This window comes from Anas acuta, chromosome 14 (genome assembly GCF_963932015.1).
Source record: "Anas acuta chromosome 14, bAnaAcu1.1, whole genome shotgun sequence".
Classification (NCBI taxonomy): domain Eukaryota; kingdom Metazoa; phylum Chordata; class Aves; order Anseriformes; family Anatidae; genus Anas; species Anas acuta.
The window spans coordinates 323,126-345,177 of record NC_088992.1 but is presented as its reverse complement, the minus strand read 5'-3'; the positions used below and the strand labels follow the sequence as shown (position 1 = coordinate 345,177).

The following is a 22,052-nucleotide window of genomic DNA, read 5'->3' as shown; positions in this document are numbered from 1 at the left end:
TTTTCTCCGTTAACACCAGCGACAGGACCCGCGGGAACGGGGTTAAGCTGAGGCAGGGGAAATTTAGGCTTGACGTCAGGAGGGGGTTCTTCACAGAGAGAGTGGTTGCACACTGGAACAGGCTCCCCAGGGAAGTGGTCACTGCACCGAGCCTGACTGAATTTAAGAAGAGATTGGACTGTGCACTTAGTCACATGGTCTGAACTTTTGGGTAGACCTGTGCGGTGTCAAGAGTTGGACTTGATGATCCTTAAGGGTCCCTTCCAACTCAGGATATTCTATGATTCTATGATTCTATGTTTGAAAACTAGAAGATGGCTTAGGTGGCTACTGGATTTGCAGATTATCTCCACTCTATGAAAGAGCTTCCTGGTGCATCAGTGACAAAATAAGAAAACAAATAGTTACAAAGACACTGAACTTTGAGTCATCCACCCTTAGTACCAAATTCCATCAGAGCTCCTACTATCCAGCTGCCAATCCTTACTTTAAGTGTCAGTGTTTCCAACTTCTACCATTAAATCCTTCAGGAAGAAAAAAGGAAAAAACAGCACTAGAAACATGGAAACAAAGGTCTCAGAGTAAAGAGGCAGGCAGCGTATGCCCAGCTGATGGCAGAGCAGTCAGTCCCAGCTTAATTTTCCTCAGAGCAGTGCAACAGATTCAGTGATTTTTTTCCTTTAATTCAGTGGGATCTGTAACATGATACTAGAGACATGAGCATTAGGTGCATATAGTTTAGCATTACACTTACCAAATAATGCAATAAGCTCCTCAGTTCAACCTCACATGAACTATGTCCTCACACACCTGAGCTTGACTCAAAAGGAAAAGCACTTGCCACATGACAAACTCTAAGAGATCTAAGTGGAAGATGCTATAAACGGTCTTTACAAAATTAGTGTTTTCATAAGAAATTCCCCAGGGGCAGTTAACACATACAGTGGCTGAAGAAAACTTCAATGCCCAAAATAAAGCAAAGTCCCGTTTAAAAAGTTTTAAAAGCTGCTGCCTGATTATGTTTAGCATAAATGTTTGATTTTTCATGACTTTTTTTTTACTGAATATATAGCTCTGGAAATGGCCTTTTTAAAGACTAGTACAGTGGTTGTACTAGATAAATGGAAGGTCTGAAGTATATGGAAAAGGGAAAAAACTACTACAAACATTATAAAGGTGTATAAAGCAGCATGATTCCTCTGGGCCCGCAAGCACAGAGTCTACAAAATTAGCCTAACAGGATGGATCTGGCAAGCTCCATACAGTGTCCTATGGGCTCCTGCGGCAAACAGCAAAATAGCTTCAAAATAGTCCCCTTCTGTCTGTGGGCTTCTTAGGAGGCAAGGCTGCAGTATTGCCCATTCTTGCTGCTGGTGATATGGAAGTGACACCCAGGACTGTCACAGCCGCTCTATCCCCATTCTCTCACTCTGGCTGGAGGTCAGAGACATTGTCTAGTGTAATGTTCCCCTAAGAAATACCAGTGTATCAAGGCAAGCCAAGACTATGGATCTAAACTTCTCCAAGGCAGGAAAGGCAGCCTGGTCTGATGAGCCCACATCCTACCCTCATTTTACAGGGTTGCTCATGCTTTACATCCTAACACTTGAAGCTGAACGCCAAGACACAAAATGGCTTGTTTTACAGGATGATCCCCCAAATGAGGATAAATTGAAGAGATGTAGTTAGACCTACTAATAGTATTGCTGATTTCAGTAACAACCTTTCAAGCATGTTAAGCACAGTACTTGAGGAGAGATGAACACTTCAGTACTATGACTGAACAAGGACAAAAACAATGTAGAAGTAAGATTGTGCAAGTCAGTACTGCAGAACACTCATACCTATTTAGAAACCAGTTTATTTCCAAAATGCAATCCTATGATGCATGACTTTAAGTTGTAGATGTGACTGATGTTAAAAACCAGTATCTCCTTTAGAGATCTATGAATATAGTAACAGAATAAAATGCAAATATTTCCATGCAAATGCTCACAAAGTATCAAGAAACAAACAGTAATAGCTCTACATAATCACGATCATTCCTCAAAAGCATGTAGAGTTTGAAAGTTGCTCTTCAATGCCTCCTGTATTATAATACTTTCCAAGGTAATAATTATTTATGATAAATATAAAGCTTATTTCTTTTACCAGAAGGGAAAGACAGAACTAGCACATTTGTTCTGCTGCATGAGTTGTGTAACGTACATTAAACTTGCTGTTTAGGTGGCACAAGAACTGATCATTAATTGTTGCTAGAAACTACTGATTTTCCTTATGTCACCAATGTTTGCAACTTGGACGCTTTAATGCTATGTATTATACTAGAAAACTAGTAGACTGGCTTGGTATTCTAAACATACCGATAGGCCATATTCCAAAACAAGGAAGTCCCATTGAATTTTCAGGCTTAAGACAGTAACCTCTACCTATGTGTAGTTTATGCCTTATTTTTAAAGAACCACTCCCACCTTGCACAACTAATGTGATTATCACCAAGGATTTTCATATTTCCAGAACTGGCATAGCATAGCAGACTTATCAATCAGAACATTTTCACCAAATACAAGTTTCTGAACTTGGCAATAAGTGCCATTATCTCTGTTGGGGATAAGGGAGACAAAATGATGAGTTCAGTTCTTCCTGGGCTATTTAGTATCCTCACAACCAAACTTAGACATTAATTCCCCAACTCTACAGCACCTTTTGTAAGTAAGTATTTAAAATACATGGATCTGGAAGAAATATCCTCCGCATCAAGAGAAACCAAGATTACTGATCTTCCTGGTGTTGAAAGCCTTCTAGAAACTCAGCAAGCATCGTATCAGCTCAGTGCAATTCTAGTATTCAGATCTGGTGTCTGTAAATTAATCCTTATAGGCAGACTCCCAGTGACAACCAGACAATGAATTTAATGCAGGACCTTTGTAAGCACCAGAGATTGGACAATCCTCATTAAAAGACAGTCAGTTGAAACTTGGGAATATTTCCCTGTAAGGAAATCTTCAAACAATTACAAAATACATTGGAGACTGCACTGTTGGATAGCCCTGAGGAAACTGGAGCCTGTTTAGCAAGGAAAAAGAACATTTGCAGATTATTCATAACATATATTCATAGTCAAAAATGTGCACAAGTCTCAAGTACTTTTAAAAATACCTCCAGGTCATATCAAGTTTACAAGGTGAAACTGAATAGAACTGAAAGATTCAGCTGAAGTCGTTCAAGGTCATCAATCAAACTGATACCCTGAACTGTTGGTTGTTCTTCACTTCTCAAAGCAACATGACATTCCTCCCATGCAGGTAAAACACAAACACTGTTTTTGAAGGGTACTAACTGTCAATGAGCAAGACGATTCAAGTCAAAGTCAGCAGGGTTATTAACTTCTATCCTTCGTTACATTAGTGAAAGTGTGAACAAACCACATACACATGTAAGGATATCTGTGTTACAGCTACTGAGTGTAAAAGACAGGACAATAAACATGAAATGCAGCAAAAGATGCACGCATATTTAAAAGCCTACTGACAGATAATCATGGCTAGCACTCTAAGACATAGGTCGATTGGCCATTAAAGGAACCACCAAAGCGTAACTCTGAAGAGATTCAATCAGGAGCTTTGTAACCAGTAAGACTGGTTTCAGTTATCAGGGTCTCACAGGCAAGAGCAAATTTATGTTAAGATGTCTGAAGGGGATTGCAGGACCACATAAAATGTATCATAGAATGTCTAGGGGAACAACCACAGATCAAGTGAGGGGGGTGAAGATAGGCGAGGAAGCAACAAGTATGGGAAAATGGAAGGGAGTAACTGTGTTGGGAATGGGGAGAAGAAGCTAACAACTGCAAGCAAGCAGGCTGCTGATCAGTAAGCTCTGTCTAACTGAGCCTTGCATCCCATCACCACAGTGTTCTACACTTACTAAACCCTAGGGCAACCTGTCTTCTGCACTGGATGCATTTGTGTGCATGTGTGTGCAATAATTCCAATAGCAATCTCAAGTGGGACTAGCTGGCAAGTTGGAGAAAAACAAAATCTGTAGAGATCCTAGTTCCAGGGTTGAGAGCTTAAAGGTCTAGATACGGATACTGAAGACACCTAAGGTCTTGGCTGGGGACTGACGAGAACAGAGAATGTGCATGAGACACTGAAAGCAAATATGTATGTTCCACTAGCAAATTGATAAACCAGCAAGTAGGAAGAAGATCGGGCCATTTCTATGGTTTGTGTCTTAAGCAAGTGCATCTCTAAAGGCACTATCCTCTTATTGGTCATATCTGTACTACATGGGCATGTGCATACATCTTTGAAAATCACTTAGCCTTACCATTGGCTGGATGCATGAAGAGGGACAAGCATTACCCTGGTATTCAGCAGACTTGGAAGAAAGGAACCCCCCGCATCACATCATCCACCACATTTGACAGTCCTAAAATGATGGTTCATCCAATTTAATTTGCTACAGTACCCATCAAATCTACATCACAAAAAAGCCCAACGACAGTAGCTGAATCATTTGTTGTTTTTTTTTTTTAATTGTGCTATCCCACTGGCTATCTTTCTTTTCAAAGTCAAAATATCTGTCAAAAATCACAGATAGAACAAACAGCAGTCACTTGTGGCTACTTGAGATTCCTGACACTTCAGTCCTTCAACATAGAAATGCCAACTATATCTAAGTGCCTCAAAACACTTTAGTGGAACTTCTGTGTAGTTTGAGACAGGCAAAAGTTCTTAAGCAGCCAGGCAGGTAACAGTTTCTGATGTATGCAGCAACAATACCACTAAGAGGTCATCCAAAGAAGTTCAGTAAAGACCAGAGTTAACAGGGCGCAGTCAAACTTCTAATACATTTTAACTCAAGCAGACAATTTCTTCCCAGTCCCTCAGTTAGTAGTCCAGTATATTAGAACACATCTGCCCACTGACTGGAATGACTCTGTGAGAAGTACGGCAGATGCTCACATCTCAGCATAGGCACTTTCACGTAGGCTGCACCTTTGCCTGTTTGGACACATCTTTCTTCAGCTGTGGACTCTGGTAACTCCTAACCCTTCACGTGAAGGCAACGTTGAATGTAAAAATTTCACCGGAAAGAACTATGTGGTTGCAAACCCCATCTGCAACATCACATTCAATGCACAAGTTAGAGGTATCAGCATTGTTCAAGGTGTAACAGAAGACAGATTGAGTGGGGAGACACGACGTGTGGGAGTGCTATTAGCTGACAATGATGCAGGGAGGAAAAAGGGAGCAGCAATTTCTGTGGATGAGGTCTCTCCTTGGTTGCGAAGCTGTAAGATTTGTCGCAGAAGGGCCTTTCCTTCTTCTCTAGTCTGGAAAATAATTTGTAAAAAACAAAACAACACATCTATGTATGGATTTTCTCTGGGTCAAACTCAGTATGTAAGCAACCTAAGTTACACCAATTTATCACTCAGTAAGACTGTCACTCTGAAAAATACAAAAAAAGTGTCCTCGGTTCTTTTTCTGCTATTTATCAAGAACATTAATGTGCTACTTTTTTTTTTTTTTTTTTAAATAATCCTTCCTCTTTTTACTCATCTGATTTGCATGTTACTTGTGACAGTGGTACCATCAACAACTGCTACTGTCTACATAATCCATCGAAAAGTAGAAAGGAAAAGATACAAATAAGCTGAATTCAGGTTCTTCTTTGTTGCAGACAGCTTTATTAAAGATAACACACACCCTGTCTTGTGGCTGTTAGCTACTAGTCTGAAATAAAAATCCAAAATTGCCCCCTTACAAGCTACAGAAAAGCTCAGAACATGGAGTCATATATAGAACTCAAGTGCTGTTGTAACCTCTGTACTGTCTACACATACAAGATGAAAAAAACAAGTAACATTTAACCACTTCCCACCATCAAGATTTTCAGCAGTCTTAAGACTGCAGTCTCAAATTCTTATACTTAGTCAACAACAAACCAATGATACTTGATTCGAGTTTACTATCTATACTATATTCCCTGACTTTAGTTAATCACAAGCAGCAGTAGTAATCAGGTATACAAAAACATTCAGAATGAGACTGTTCACATGTATGACAGACAGTCCTCATTCCTTCAACAAATGATTTGTCTACTCATACCTACAAGTATAGCCAAGATTAACGTTAGAGATCCCCCAAGACACCAGAGATTGTGCAACTACTCACATCATTGAATGCACAGCATTTCTGAGCACAAGCTGAGGCTTCATCCCAGAGCTTACACTTGAAGTAGTATTGGGCAAGGTAACGGAAGGCAGTGCTGACCTCCAGGTGCTCCACTATCTCCTACAGAAAGGGAGGAAAAACCACCTTTGAGTATCTTCCAAGGTAGCTCTACATCGCGTTTACATTTTCTTTTGTTCCCAAGATATCATCTTACCCCACAGGAATAGATATCCTGAATGTATTTGATATAGCACTGAGCAGCCTGTTCAGATTCATTCAGCTGTTCATGCAGCCTAGAAAAGGAGAAAAAATGGGTCACTGGAACAACACTGCATTGCCAAAGACCTTCTTGGTCAATGAGAATGTATCTACTAAGCCTGTCCAGAACTAGAGCTAGGTCTTTTCCTTAAGAATTTGCAAGCCATGCATCATGTACTATCCCACATTGAAAGAAGTGATCTAGCCTGAGAACGGTCACATTATCAGGAAGGAAACCAGTCAGGTAACAACTGCTAGAAGCACTGCAGATACAACCAAAGCAGGAACTTCTGTCTATTCTGTTACATTTTAAAGAATAAGATAGGAAAAGTCTTTTATAACTGGCTATTTCTTCCAGTGCTCCTTCTTCCCCCCTACATCCCAAAAATCTTTGTACAGTAGCTTCACCTCTCACCTGCCTGTTTCTTTCCCCTTCACTTTTTCCCCCACCAAAAATGATGCTAACATCAGTGTTCACATTTATTTCACATTGGACCCTTCTCTAATGTCACATCCATATATTAGGAAAAAAATGGGGTAAAAATCAATCTACAATTTTTTATAGCATCTAGGACCACAAATTGCTTGGATTAGTTTAAGTTTCACTGCAAGACGTACAATTACTAGTACTAAAATCACCCCAGGATTTGGAAATCCCTTGCAACCCCTATTATCCCATGATTTCCTCTGTAGCTGTTCTGAGGGAAAATTAAAGCTAAAGTTGGATACCAGAGAGTGTGCAGTTGCTGTAAATTTTCTAAAGATAGTAGTTATTATGCATCTTCAAAAATAATAGTACCTAACGGCAATTCCACTTGTTTTCAATTTAGTATTTTATCACTTGGTATCAAAGTGCTTTAGTTGCATTTAACAACATTTTTGACAGTTCAGTACTAATACATACTCACTTTGCTAGTTTCACCAATGCCATTTTCTCCACATCTCCCACAGCATAAGCTCTCCAATAGCACTGTCAAAGAACAGTCAGTCAAGCATACAAGAAAAATGACACAGGCAAGTAACTTAGAAACAGAAAATTGCATGGCTTTAAAGCAAAAGGACACGTATCAGATGAACATCTCTCTTTAAGAGCTATTCTAGTTACATCACAGCAGAACTTTGCCTGTTTTAAACTGCAACAGAAAGGGTTTCCATAACCTAACATGCTGCATGCGTTTCTGGTAGCTCTAGCTACACAATTTTATTCCATCTCCACCTAGTGTCCAGGGGGACATCCTAATGTTTTACTCCACATGCCAGTCATCACTTACCTTTTTAGCTTCCACCAACTGATTAAGTTTCTCATAGCATTCTCCTAGAGCAACCAGCATACGGGAATCATTAGGTCTGTAAAAAAAAAAAAAAAAAAAAAAAAAATTCCTAAATGTAGTTTAATGGACAGTCAGCTGATTTCTCAAGGGACTGCGGGGAGAGAACCTATATCTGCCAGTGTCCTTCGTCTTCTCTTACATAAAATTTCACTTACATTCCTCAGGCATTGGAATAGCGAAGTAGTCTTGGCACCAAACCTTGAGGCATTTGGACAACATTCTCAGGTATATGTTTTGATTTTGGGGTGGTCCTGTGAGGAGCCAGGAGTTGGACTTGGTGAATCTTGTGGGTGCCTTTCAACTTGGGATATTCTATGATTGCACCTCAAGTATGTTGTTCAGCTTTGAGCCCCTGCATGAAAGACACTGCAGCCCTGGAGCATGTCCAGAGAAAGGCTAAGAAGCTGGTGTAGAGTCTGGAACACAAGTCCTGTAACGAGCAGCTGAGGGAATTGGGGTTGTTTGGCCTGGAGAAGAGGAGACTCATAGGAGACCTTATTGCTCTCTACAACTACCTGAAAAGAAGTTGTGGGGAGCTGGGGATCAGTCCCTTCTCGCAGACAACTAGCGACAGGACAAGAGGGAATGGCCTCAAGTTTCGCCAGATGATGGAACGATTGGACAAGATGATCTTGGAGGTCTTTACCAACCTTAATGGTTCTATGATTCCTGACCAGTGTTCCTCAGGATATAAGTGACAAAGCCACTAACAGCTAATGAATACAACTAGAAGAATTTGTAATAGAGAGACTGCACAAATCACATGGCATTGATGCTCTTCCCCCTTCCCCAATTCAGTTCCTGTACACAAATTCCTCAGCTAGTAGCCACCAGGTCTGGGAGAACACCAATAGACATGGCTATGTTTTCAACTCTACCTGAGCTGGTGGGCCCGTCGGTAATAATAGAGACAGTAAAATGGCATTTTGAGGATTTCGTAGGTTTGCCCCAAGCCATACCAGGCTCTGTAATCCCTTTTATTCACCTCTATGGCATGTCTGTCAAAGAAAAGGAGATAAACTAGTCAGAAAGCAGTTATAATCAGAAACATGACAGAGTTAAGCAAAAGACAACAACAACAAAAAAAAAGATCTAATCCAACTCAAACGTGTGCAAACTCAAACACTGTTTTGTATGGCACGTGAGTGATACCTATAAGCCTGGATAGCTGCAGATGTGTTCTTCATTTCCATGTATTCATGTCCCATAAGTGTCCAAGCTCCCAGATAACGAGGATTCAGTTTCAAGGCCCTCTGGAAATAGAGTGCTGCTTTTTCATGCTGGCTACGTAAGCTATAATAATTTCCTAAAGCAAAAAGTCACAATATTTAAATAAATAGGGAAAAAAACATCAGAGAAGTAAAAAAAAATAGATGGAAGAAGTATTATCTATTACCTCCTAACTCATATTCTAAGAAGAGACATATTAAAGGTCTCTGACTCAACCCTCAAGAGACCTAATGGCAGTCTGTTCTCCAGTGTTCTGATCAAATGCTTCTCCAGTTGTACCAATCAGTTAAGATCTCATCTCTTTGTGTTGAAACTTATGTCATGATCTAATAAGCAGATTTCCTAGACCTGACACACAATTGTTTCTGTTGTAGTTTCAGGACTATAAATAAAGGCATTATCAGCTACATGGACTTTCATAATGTTTTCTTCAACTACTTTTTGCACTGATAGTATTACAGCAGTTCTTTCAGAGAGAAATGAGAAAATGAGGGGTACCCTCATTTTGTACACTTTTTAGGCTGCCTGAAATTACATTCACCAAATGTTTTTGATGGCCCTGCTGGTTGATCACCTTCACAAGTGCTAATAAGATTTTCTCCTACAGTCTGCAGACAGCATAGTAAGAACACGTAAAAGGGCTGGCTCTCACCAATTACACAGCAGGTCTCAACACGATACTTGTCTATCTCACAGAGATTGTGAGCCAGGTAGCTCAACTCAGGCTTCATGCTCTAGTGAAACAAAGTGAACGTGATGAGGAAAGGATCATGTTACAGATTCAGACAATGAAAACCTAAGCAGTTGACAATGCACAGATCATAATATTTCAAGGAGTTGTGGAGCAGAAAACAGAAGCTGAGTGTTTATATTCAGAGAAGCTAGATAACAGCAGCTGCTTCACCAGTGTTTAACTTACCTCTGATATAAAGCCTCATGATGAACATGGAACAGAAAGGGTGCTTACCCTGACATACAGCAAGTTGGAGAAAGTGTCCATGTTTTCTATCCTGTAAGGATCTTGTTTCCTTAGCTCATTAAAGATGGATAAAGCTTTGTCAATATCTGAAGGAAGAACGGCAGATGTGAGAACAACAACTACAGATGCCATGCTTGTGTTAAGATGCTCATTCCTCTATGTTATTAAATACCACTGACCTCGGATATTGTGGTAGGCAACTGCAATCTGAGAGATGATGTAGGTGCTTTTGGAAAATCCTGCATCAATGAGACTCTGATACTTCTGCAGAGCCTCCTCTATCAGCTGCAGCTCTGTATAAATGTGTGCAAGAAAGAATTCTTTCATCCATGTATCTGGCAGGGACAGGAACTTCAACTAGCAAGAAACAAAGAAGAGGAGGAAGAGATGATAATCAGTAGTATTCTAAGAGCCACCTGTGGCAAAGAACCCATTATCTTCCCTCCCATGATTTAGTAGGCAGTCTTGAGGTAGGAGAGTTTCCTGTAATCGTGCTTTCTAAGGCCATAACACCAGCTATGAAAGAGCAGTATTAGGACCAAAAATTAATATCAGCTTTGTCCACAGGAAAGGCTAAATAATGCCTTTAAATTAAGAATATTAGAACAAGAAAGGAGCATTAAGACATCCATTCTAAAAAGCAGTAAAATATGGACCATGTAATTCCATTTAGTCACTCCCAATCTATTCCTATGATGATTGAAATCAGAACTGAAGCCTTTGCCTTGCCCAATCAGTGAAGAAACAACTGTCTTCAAATCTGGCTTCTGCTTTGGTTACTGGCTTTATTTTTACTTTAAATTCAAGAGTCCTTCAAAAGACTGTACCTTCTTCCCATGTTTGAACATCAATATTAAATTGTTTTGTTTTGTTTTTTAAATGAGCTAAATGAACAGAACTCTAAATAATCTCACCAAAAATGTATTTCCTGTTCTTCAAAGATCAGTAAGACTCTTCTGTGCCACCTCTCCTTTTTAAAATATGCCATCAGCCAGAATTGACTGAAGAATTACAGGAGTGGTCTCATAAATCCCATGCATAAAGACAAAATAATCAAAGTTCAGTTCATCTCATACATGTGGCTCTATATTCGATGAAGGGAATAGCTTTTAGTCTGAATCAGATTGGCATTTCAGAAGCAGATCTCTCAGTCACCCCCATAAGCACGCTTTATTTCACATCATGAAGCTCTATCAGAGTATGCAATCTAGATTCTCTTAGGATAAAGCTAAACTCAAAAGACACACTCCCATTACTACTAGATGTCTAAGCCCCAAAAACAGACCACAGCATGTTCAAAGTAATCTCTCCAAGTCATATTCAGTGCAAACAATGAGTCTTCTAAGTCAATTATTTCCAATTACAGATTCAAGACTACTATACTTTACTTGGTAATAGTGAAGGAACAGACTTATTAAAGGCTTACTTGGATGAATGACTGCTTACCAAACCATTTGTATCATTGCAAATAATTTGCACAGTAGTATGTGACAGGAAAAGCACAAACTTTCAGTCATTTGAAAACACTACAAGCAGTGGTTCTACATATAACACCAAGTCACCAAAAGTGCTCAGTAACTGCAGTACTAGATCCAGACAAAAAAGTACCTTAGGAAGATCTGTTTTGTGACACAAAGCAATAATCCAGAGGACAACTATTTCAGAATGCGTGAATCAGCCATTTCTTACACCACCTTGTGGGTGAATGTGAAGGAAATAATCCTACCTGTATAAAGATTTGCAGGCAACAGTATAGCAAGCAATTGAAGAAAAAGAGACTTTAACAATGTAATTTATGATCTTGGGTTGCCTTCTTGGACACAGCGGCACAGAATAAAGTAGTGGGCAACACCAATCTTCCTGCAACTGAATCATTGGTTACTAAATCAGGTTACAGTCCAGAAATTGTTACCACAACTTGTTATTTCCCAACATTTACCATCTCTTTATCTGTAATCAAGTTGCAAAGTTCCAGCCAGGCACCCCAGTGCAAAGGTAAGACATGAGCAGCTTCAACGAAAACATCTATTGCTTCTTTAACCAGGTCCAGCTTCCGCAACACAACACCATACCTGTGAATCAAGTTAATCAGTCATAAAACCCTGCAGATCCACATAAACGTACAGAAACACATTAGAAATACTTGTAGACACTTACAGGTAAAGGCCAAACCCATCCAGTTCCCGTGCTTTGTGCTTCTTGCTGAGCTCAACTCTCAGTTCTCGTAGAGCTTCATTTTTCACCTGTCCTTTTTCCAGTGGTCCTGCATGAAGAGCAAGTCAAACAGCAAGCTTTTGTTCAAGTCTTTCCATATTAACTATGAACTCTATAGAGTATATTTAGAATCATCACTGACATGACCAGAAAACTTCCCAGCATGTCACTATTGTTTTTTGTTTTAAAAATAAACGTCCAATGATCTGCTTTAACAGAAGAACTGAAAGATAAAAATCTTTAACCTGTCTTAAGCCAACAAAGAGAATGAAAGCAAATTATGTTACAGCCCGCTATTACCCAAAAATCAAGGGAAAAGTTATGAAACCAAAATGATTTAAATGAAGATGCATTATTGCAAGATTCATTATATTAACTTGCATTTCTTGACACCAGAGCCTTACCCAAACTATCCACTGTCTCATCATCCTTCTTCTTTTCTCCTGACTGTGGAAAACAGAGGAAAACCAAGATTATTTTACAACAGCATATTCCTTACGTTTGCTGCAGTTCTGGTAGCAGCACGTGAACTGAATTTTCATGAACACCACAGACAGTTCCAACAAGAACCCTCCCCATTCTCCTCTTCCCCACTTCCACTATATATATGTAAGTTCGGATTTTTAGGCAGACATATGAAACAGTATAGACAAAGAAATAAGGTTTGGCACATTCCACATGGGGGAAGGAAAGGAAGCAGAGGAGTTCAGTGCTTAAAGGCAATTTTTCTTTCTGTCTTACCAGGTATCTAGAATACATATACAAGAAGTAAGCTTTCTGACTCTTGCAGCCCCGAAGAAAATATGCAGCCCTATCATATTCCTTTAGATCAAAGTAGGACTTGGCTAATGTATAGGCATCCAGATCACGAGCATCCTCCTGCAGGAACACAGAAGAGTTCAAGACCTTAGAAGCTCTGCCATGCTTTATGAAAATCACCTAGTTACAAGTGTATAAATGAAACTGCCCTGAAAGCTAAACAAAAACAAAACAAAAAACACTGTAGTTTTGTTCATTCTCAAAAGATGAGTTAAGTACCATCCAAAAAGTCTCTCCACTCCCTCATATGATTGGATTCCTAGTTATGACATAATGAATACAGACTGGTTAGAAACATTTAAAGTAAACAGAGTGGTTCTAGGAAATACACAGTGGCAAGTTGACAGACATCAAGAATTTGCTGTTCAACAAGTATGAAAAACTAAAAAAAACTACTCAGGAATTCTACATCGGACAGTATTAACATGACAATTTAAATGCAAAGATTTCCTTGGAACCTACGCCTCGAACAATTTCTTGACAGAAAAGGTTCCGGGAGTTCTGGTACACACCAAGCTGAACATGAGCCAGCAACGTGCCTTTGCCACAAAGAAGGCTAACAGTGTCCTGGGCTGCATTAGGCAAAGTATTGCCAGAAGGTCGAGAGAGGCAATCCTTCCCCTCTGCTCAGCACCAGTGAGGCTACTCCTGGAGAACCGTGTTTGGTTCCAGGCTCCTGAACGCAGGAGAAGCATAGACATACTGGAGAGAGTTCAATGAAGGATCATGAACATGAAGTGACCAGAACGCCTCTAATATGAGGAAAAGCTGAGAGAGTTGGGACTGTTTAGCCTGGAGGAGAGAAGGCTCAGGGGGATCTCACCAATGTACCTGAAGGGAAGGTACAAAGAATGAGCCAGGCCCTTCTCAGCGCTGCCCAGTGACAGGACAGGAAGCAACGGGCACAAACTGAAACACAGAAGGCTCTGTCTGAACAACAGGAAGCTCTTCTGTACTGTGTGGGTGATAGAGCACAGGCACAGTTTGCCCAGAGAAGCTGCATTGTCTCCCTCCTTGGAGATACTAAAAAATGCTTCAGCGTGGTCCTGGACAACCTGCTCCAAGTGGCCTTGCTGGAGCAGGGTGGGGTGGGACCAGATGGACCCAGTGGTCACTCCCAACCTAGAACATCCTGTGAAATGCATTTATGACGTGTTACACTGCAGTAACTTAACCCAGCAGGATTATACCTACGAGTTGTACGGTGCCACTGTGGAGACGGGGATGATACAACTTACTTCTCTAAGGAGGATGAGTTTACTGGCATAAAATAATTTGTATTACAACAATTTCGTGAAGGTGAAAAAGTCAAAATTAAGTGGCATGATTTCCAGTTTTGCTTACAGAGTCTCTCACTTGGACAGGGCAAAATGGGAAAAGGAAGGCGTTCGCCTGCAAGGCCTACTCGGGCTCGGACACCGCAAAACAAGGAAGGTGGACGGGACCCGCACAGCGCCGGACAAGGATGGGCACTCAGCACCACCTCGTGCACAACAGCTTGAAAAAATAAATAAAGCTCTGTCGCATTTTTCCTTAACGGCTTCAGACGGGGCTAAAGATGAGCTCGCGGCTCCCGCCGCGGGAAGGGCCGCAGGGGCCGCTCCCGCTCCCTCTCCCGCGGACACGGCGGGCCCGGGGCCGCCCCGCGCGCTGCGGGCGCCGCAGCCCGGCCGCCAGCCCGGTGCCGCAGCCCGCCGGGCCTCCCCCCCCCCCGGCGCGTACCTCCGTGAGCGCAGGCGGCGGCGGCAGCTCGCTCAGCGGCAGCGGCTCCAGGGCGAAGGCCAGCTCGGAGGCCCTGCGTGGAGACAGCCGTTAGCGCGCGGACAGCCGCCAGCGCGGGGCCCGCCCGCCCGCCCGCCCGGCGCGGCGCTCACCACTTGCCGCTGTGCTGCAGGCCGCGCTCGCGGCTGCGCTCGGCCACGCTCAGCAGCTGCTTCTTGATCTCCCGCAGGTCCGAGAAGTCGGCGCCGCACAGCCCCGCCGCCGCCATCCCGCCGGCGCGCGTCCCCGCCAATCGCAGCCCCGCGCCCTCCGCGCGCCTCCGCTCCGCAGGCGCCGCTCGGCCACTGGGCGGGCTCGGGGAGCCTCGCTCCCAATCCGAGGCGGCTCGCCGAAGCCTCGGCGTCTGACTGGGCAGCTCCCGGCGGCGCCGCGCCCCGCCCCGCCCCGCCCCGCCCGCGGGCGCCGCCCTGCGGCCTGGCGGCGCTGTGCCGCGCTGCGCCCCCCGGCGGCTCGAGGGGGCGGCGCCCCGGGGGCTCTCGTGCGCGCTGCTGCGGCCGCAGCCGGGCCCGTTGCTGGGAAGTACCCGCAGAAGCAGGTGCTTTCCAAAGGCTAGGCAAATGTAAGGGTTCAAAATGCCCCTCTACCTTCTGGAGGTGTGGGATTGCGTATCTCGGTGTCATCCTTCTTTCCCTGTTTTCTGAGTTGTTGTTTTGTTTTGTTTTTTTAAATTAAGTAGTTTACACCTGACTTTTGCATACTGACAGAACATTGATAAATGTTTGGGGTTTGTCCCTTTCGTCTAAGGTAGATTAATACTATCTTACTTTAACAGATACCTGTACTGCAACACGTTGGCTCATGTCTTTTGAAGCTACAGAGTGAGGAGAAACAAGGATGAGAGAAAACAAGAAGAAAACCCATTCAGAGAAGTCTGGGGAAGGGTTAGTACAGTAAGAAGACTTCTTGCATGGTCTTACCGAACTTAGCTGCAACTGAAAGTTTCATTCACTTCTGACTCAATGTTTCACATATTTTGAATTTTCCCACTTCATATAATTAAAATTTAGCTGGTTTGGGTCTTAGACTGCTGGTGGCTCTTGTAGGATGAAAGCCAGGGACAAAAGACCAGTCATGATTTTGATACTGTCTCTCACGGTATCCTCTGGGACAAAATATCCAGCATACAGCTAGACAAGTACACTATACAATGGCTGAACAATCAGCTGGCAGATGGGGCTCAAAGGGTTATACTAAATGGGGTTACATCAGGCTGGCAACCAGTGCCTAGTGGGGCTCCACAGGGCTCAATTTTAGGCCCAGTTCTCTTGAACGTTTTCATAAATGATGTGAATGCAGGAGTCAAGTGCATACTAAGTAAGTTGGCAGATGACACTAAATTAGGAGGAGCTATTGACTCCCTTGAGGGACGAGGGGCCTTGCTGAGAGATCTTGGCAAATTAGAGGGCTGGGCAATCACCAACCTCATGAAGTTTAACAAGACCAAGCACCAGATCCTTCTCCTAGGATGAGGCAGCTATGGATATGCATACTGACTGGGGGACAGGCAGCTGGAGAGCAGCCCCACGATAAGGGATCATTGGCCGCTGGTTGATGGCAGGTCGAGTATGAGCCAACAGTGTGTCCTGGCAGCCAGCACGGCCAACCATACCCTGGGATGCATCAGGCATGGTGTCGCTAACCAGTCCAGGGAAGGGATTGCCCTGCTCTGCTGTGCGCTGGTGCGGTCTCACCTCGAGTACTGTCTGCAGATTTGAGCTATTAGAGAGTGTCCAAAGGTGGGCAACAAATATGGTGAAGGGCAGGACATATGAGGAGCAGCTGAATCCCTTGATTTGTTCAAGCTAGAGAGGAGGAGATTGAGGGGAGCCAACATGGCAACCTACAGCTTCCTCAAGAGGGGAGCAGAGGGGCAGGTGGAGATCTCTTCTCTGTGGTGACAGTGACAGGCCCAAAGTGATCGGCATGGAGCTGTGATAGGGGAGGTTCAGGCTGGGTGGCATTAAGAAAAGGTTCTTCACTGAGAGGGTGGTCAGGCACTGGAACAAGTTCCCCAGGGAAGTGATAACTGCACCAAGCCTGCCGAGTTCAAGAAGCATTTGGACAACGCTTTCAGACTTATGGCTTGTAACTTGAAAACAAGTTGAAACAGTTCTAATACTGGTATCTCGGGGCTGTACTTTTAACACATTTTTTTCCTATTCACTTCAGCCTCTTCAATTTCCCACTGCATTTCTGTTACAATGCTTTGGGGACTTCACTGATATTATGCTAGAATGTAGTTTGGCTTTTCTATGGTGTTTAGTTCAATTTCTGTATTTGGTTCAATTTCAATTTCTGTTTTTGGTTTCAATTTGGTTTTTGATTCAATTTCTGTATCTGGTTCAAATACAGAAATTTAAGGACTTATTTTAGGATCATTGTACCCAACTGCTTTTTAAGCATTTACAGAAAGGTGGTAATACTTCTTTTGTGTTTATTCCACTATCAGAATGTCAGCGATGACCCTTTTAAGAGAGTAATTAAGAATTAGTAATATTAAAATTCTTTTCTGTGTAGTTTGAAGCTTATATTTTTTATTCTTTCTCTTAATGATTGTGAAGGCACATTATTCTCAGTATTATGAAAATATCCTTCACAATTGCTTCTTTTATTAGAAAAGTGACTTGAATGAGAGGACACTGTGTTTGAATTGGCCTCAAGGTCACTGGTAATACAAGGAGTATAATTGATTAGTATGATGTCACCATACTTGATTCATTATTATCATAATGAAAGATTTTTGTTGTGAGCCACTGAATGTTTGTGTTTCTGATTGCACTTAATCCAGTTTGAATTCTAAGGCCACCACCTGTTTTCAGTTTGGTGGTGATTACTGCAACAGTTTCTAGGTTGTAATTCTATGTTGGTCTGGATCCATTTGTTCTGGAGCAGCCTGCTGAAATGACGGTTGTTCTGCAGAGGTTTACAGAAATAGGCATAGCTCACATTATTGTTAAAGTGGGCAGTGATGAGTTATTTATGGTCTTTCAAATAGACAAAGCAAATTAATCCATTGTTTAAGGTCTGAATTAATATTACATTTATTTCTCTTTTGATTATAGCCAAACATATTGCAAGTTCAGTTGTAGCTTTGACAGAAAATACTCTGGCAGCCCATATGTTCAAGATACAAATAAAAAGTTCTTTGTTATTCTTCTTGTTACAAAGATGCCTAATCAACACACAAAATGCCTATGACTCATTTCTTGTTCCTCTTCTCCTTGCCCTGCTCCAAAACACAGATGAAAAGAGACTCCTATTTTTTATCTAAAAATGAATTTTCGTTGTCCTTACAGTCTCTCTTGTGTTCTCTATATTTGGGGATTAGGTGTTAGAGTGAATTGCTCTGTACTCTCAGATTTTGTATTTGATATTTATTTGTTAATTACACTGCTTTAATTTAAGGCTGTTCAGATTTTACAAGAATCCAGTGAGTGATTTTCAGTGAGGTCTGTGAAGTAATTTTATCAAAGTCTGTTTATCTTCACTTCAGCGTTGGTCACGCTGAGTATTGTGTGTTGTTTTCCTGGATGGAAATTGTGACAATAGCTGCAAATGATCTGTGAGATTTAAGTAAGAAATATGGAACCTTCTGCAAAAAATGTATGAGGTGCTACTCATTTGGATGCTTGCTGAAATTTATGAAAAATATCCTTTGTGTCAGGATCTGGATGTGTGCCACTTGGGCAGCTATGCTCTAGCTGTTCATATGGTTGCATTTCTAGAAGAGCTGTAGGTCTGACAAGTATGACATACCGAGCTGTTTAATAAGAAAACGGTTTTCTTTTTGGTACCCAACCTGATCGACTTGGCTGTGAATGGCTGTTACTGCAGCAGTTAGCAGCAGCTGAAATTGTGATTCTGGCCGTTAAACAGAAGGTGGCGCTCTGGGCTCTTCCTTGAGGCAACATAAAAAGGGTGAAAGGGTACTTACGGTGGCTAAGAGTTCAGTAATTCAATTTCTCAAGACTTGCTTCATAATGAGAAGGCATAATTCTTCCAGTCATTCCATTGTGTAATAGATGCGTCTATTAAGTGACACCCAGGGCTGGCTTTTAGAGCAGGAGACTAATTAAATACGCTGTGCATGAAACTGATAATATCTCAGAGAGACACAGATTGACTTGGCTGTACTAACTGGGTGCTGCTGAAAGAGCAGCAGTTTGTTCGCTATGTCATTGCACACCTACATGCATGAGCTGGTCTCTGGTCCCTCACAGAAACGTGGTAACAAAAATATACCCATCATACAAATGGAGAGTGCAGATACTCTTATATTAAGAGGATTAATATTTTCAAGGAGAAAAATCTTGAAAAGTACAACTGTTCTCCAACAAAATCCAGTGTAATGGTCTTTACAAATGCTGAAGTGTTTTACCAATACAGGGAATTTCATTTGTTGGCAGGCATTTCAGCCAGTTAGAAAATCCTGACTTATTCATTTTCCGGTCAGTTTCTTTATTATAAGTCTATCAAACAGTGCTTTTAAAAATATTTTAAATCAACAATGATTACAGGTTGTTTTATAATTTTACACTAGAAACTTCATGTAATAAGAAATTCTCTTCCACTATTGGTTGTATTCTCTGTGTAACACAGTTATCCAACTCCTACTTTTGCTTGTTATGCAGTCTGCCAGGACGTCATTAAGATTAGAGCTTGGAAACCATGTGACCCTAAAATGTAAAGGAAACCATTTATACTTGATTTACACCAAGACCAAAGAATAAATTTTCACAAGCTGTGAATAGTTTCAAAAGACATGAGATTGCCTGTCAGAAGTGAGAAGGGTTACCAAGAGATTTGTATCAAGTTCTGTGATGCAGTTATTGAGTTCCTGAGTGTGGAACTGCTGTTTATTTTTAGGTGGACTCCTACCAAACTTCTCATCCCGTGGAGACAACCATCTCTTCCCAATATCCTTTATATCTCTTATTTCTACTAGTGTTCTTGCTTCCAGAAATGAGTGTTATTTTTATGTCTGGACTGTCTGTGCATGCTATGCTAGAACTCTTTAAGTGACCTTTGGTTTAGGAAAAAAAAGGACTACAGTCTTCCTTCCCTGGCAACACTAGAATTAATTTTAGGATACTTAAACTTTCAGTTGAAATTTGTACTATTTGGTTGAAATTCAATGGTAACTTCTTCAGAACTACAAGGCTTTGTATATACACATGCACATGTATGTATATAAATATTCTGCCCACATAGCAGTCAAGATGTTTGTCATTCTTTCCTGCCTAGTGAAAATTAGTACCTCAGAAGGTCTAAGTGTTGACAACAGCACATTTTCAAGGAAATTTCGTTCTCTGCTAGGAAACAAGTACTCGGTAGGTATTTGGCAGATTTTTGTAACCACTTTGTGGAGAGCTCTAAAAGAGTTTGTTTGATCTAATCTTCTAGTATGTATTCCACACCACATATTCAATGAACTCCATCAGTCTTGTGTGATTTCTGTGTAAGGTCATACAATCTGTATGTACTGTACACATACAGTACTGATATGTAGATTCTTGCAAAAATCAGTTAATCATATGAATAAATGGGTGTCTGCATGTAGCTTCATTAGACCCAAATAGCAATTTTAATTCTGATTTTCACTCTTTGCATTTGTAAGAGGTTCTTAATTGCTGTTACACTCCTGGCCTGTAGAGAGATGTATATAACCTCCAGGGTTAGCGGGAGGCCTTTATTGTGATTTAACTGTAGTCAGATAGTCAGATTACCAGTACAATTTGTAGCAGTTATAAAACTACCAAATACTTGTCCTGAAACTGTTTGATTTTTTTTTTTTTTAAACTATCTAGATTTCAGGGCAAATTCAGGGCAATTAGATATCTGAACATTTACTCCATTTGCTCCTTCAGGGCAATTAGATATCTGAACATTTACTCCTTTGTAATGTGTTTTTCCCTCCTTCAAAGAAAAAGACGAGAAAATCTAAGACCAAAGTAAATTCACTGGGATTAACCCTTGTCCCCTTTTTCTTGAAAGACACAGCCCTATGGGGTATTTAATGCAGCTTGAAAAGCAAAAGCATTTTGACTTTTGTGTATCAAAGTCATTACCAAATAAAACTGTAGTATTGTAGTTCAGTTACAAAATGATCATGTAATCACACAGCTGCTAATAATCAGCTCTCTTGCTGGCTCTTGTTAGTAAAAAAATCAAAGATACAGTAGATTTCACAGAATCACAGAATCACAGGTTGGAAGGGACCTCAAGAGATCATCAGGTCCAACCCCCCTGCCAAAGCAGGTTCCCTAGAGCAGGTTGCCCAGGTAGGCGTTCCTACAGGCCTTGAATATCTCCAGAGAAGGAGACTCCACAGCCTCCCTGGGCAGCCTGTCCCAGTGCTCTGTCACCCTCACCATGAAATTCTTTCACATGTCAGTGCGGAACTTCCTGTGCTCCATTTTGTGGCCATTGCCCCTTGTCCTGTCCCCACAAACCACTGGAAAGAGGTTGGCCAAATCCCTCCATCTCTCACACTTAAGACATTTGTAAACATTAATAAGATCCCCTCTCAGTCTTCTTTTCTCAACAGCCCCAGGTCTCTCAGCCTTTCCTCATAGGAAGATGCTCCAGGCCCCGTATCATCTTTGTGGCCCTCCGCTGGACTCTTTCCAGGAGACTCCTGTCTTTTTGTATAAGATCGCGGCATTATAATCCTGTGCTTTAATTAATTATTTACTTATTTATTTCTTGAAAAGCAGTTATTATCAAACTGTGCTTCATTCTTTGAGATTACAGACTCATCAATAAAATTGTTGTTAGAGAAGTAATATGCATAGAATTCTGCAAGGTGTGTGAGTTTAGGTTTTTGTTCATATTAAGCAACATTAATTTAACCACCTCTCTTTGGACACCTTATGTGGTAAAACAAACAAAACAAAACAAAACAAAAAGTTGTTCATAGCTGTTTCATAGCTGTTGAAAGGCATTGGTTATTCAATGAAGACAGTTTAAAGTACATATTTTGGTCATCTGGTCTAACTCCCTGAAGAAAGCAGGATCAGCTGTAAAGCAAGATCCAACTTAAAATTCAACTGTACACTTTCATTTAAGAAGGTGTGGTTTTCTTTATTTTTTTATTTTTCTTCTAACTTGGTACTGGATGGAGAAATGCAGCATGGAGCCTCTTAGTCAAGAGTGGGTCTGCCCTGGTGTAGGCTAGAGGAAGTCATCATTAGTCTGTGTGGAAAGAAGAAACTTTAGCCCATCTCTAGTTCCTCTGCATTGTACTGCTAATAC

At 41.4% G+C, this 22,052-nt stretch overlaps 1 protein-coding gene across 1 annotated transcript; it reads right to left on the bottom strand.

The window, feature by feature from the left end:
• Nucleotides 1-1,843: 1,843 nt before the first annotated feature.
• Nucleotides 1,844-15,133, bottom strand: CDC23 (cell division cycle 23). The gene is made up of 16 exons (XM_068698037.1): nt 14,891-15,133; nt 14,739-14,811; nt 12,939-13,076; nt 12,602-12,644; nt 12,141-12,246; nt 11,923-12,055; nt 10,163-10,340; nt 9,972-10,069; nt 9,657-9,738; nt 8,927-9,080; nt 8,653-8,772; nt 7,715-7,790; nt 7,352-7,413; nt 6,400-6,478; nt 6,186-6,305; nt 1,844-5,341 (listed from the first exon to the last, which is right to left on the bottom strand). The coding sequence occupies exons 1-16, from the start codon at nt 15,004-15,006 to the stop codon at nt 5,171-5,173; spliced, it is 1,749 nt and encodes a 582-aa protein (XP_068554138.1). The 5' UTR covers nt 15,007-15,133; the 3' UTR covers nt 1,844-5,170.
• Between the last annotated feature and the right edge of the window lie 6,919 nt (nt 15,134-22,052).

Bases quoted from the DNA above. Each gene is read 5' to 3' on its own strand.
- CDC23 (XM_068698037.1), bottom strand. From the start codon at position 15,006: ATGGCGGCGGCGGGGCTGTGCGGCGCCGACTTCTCGGACCTGCGGGAG. The intron at 7,791-8,652 runs GTAGAGTTGAAA...TTTTTTTTACAG, and splicing joins CGACGGGCCCACCAGCTCAG to ACCTAATGATTCCCGTATGC. The intron at 5,342-6,185 runs GTGAGTAGTTGC...ATTATTTTCCAG, and splicing joins AATGCTGTGCATTCAATGAT to ACTAGAGAAGAAGGAAAGGC.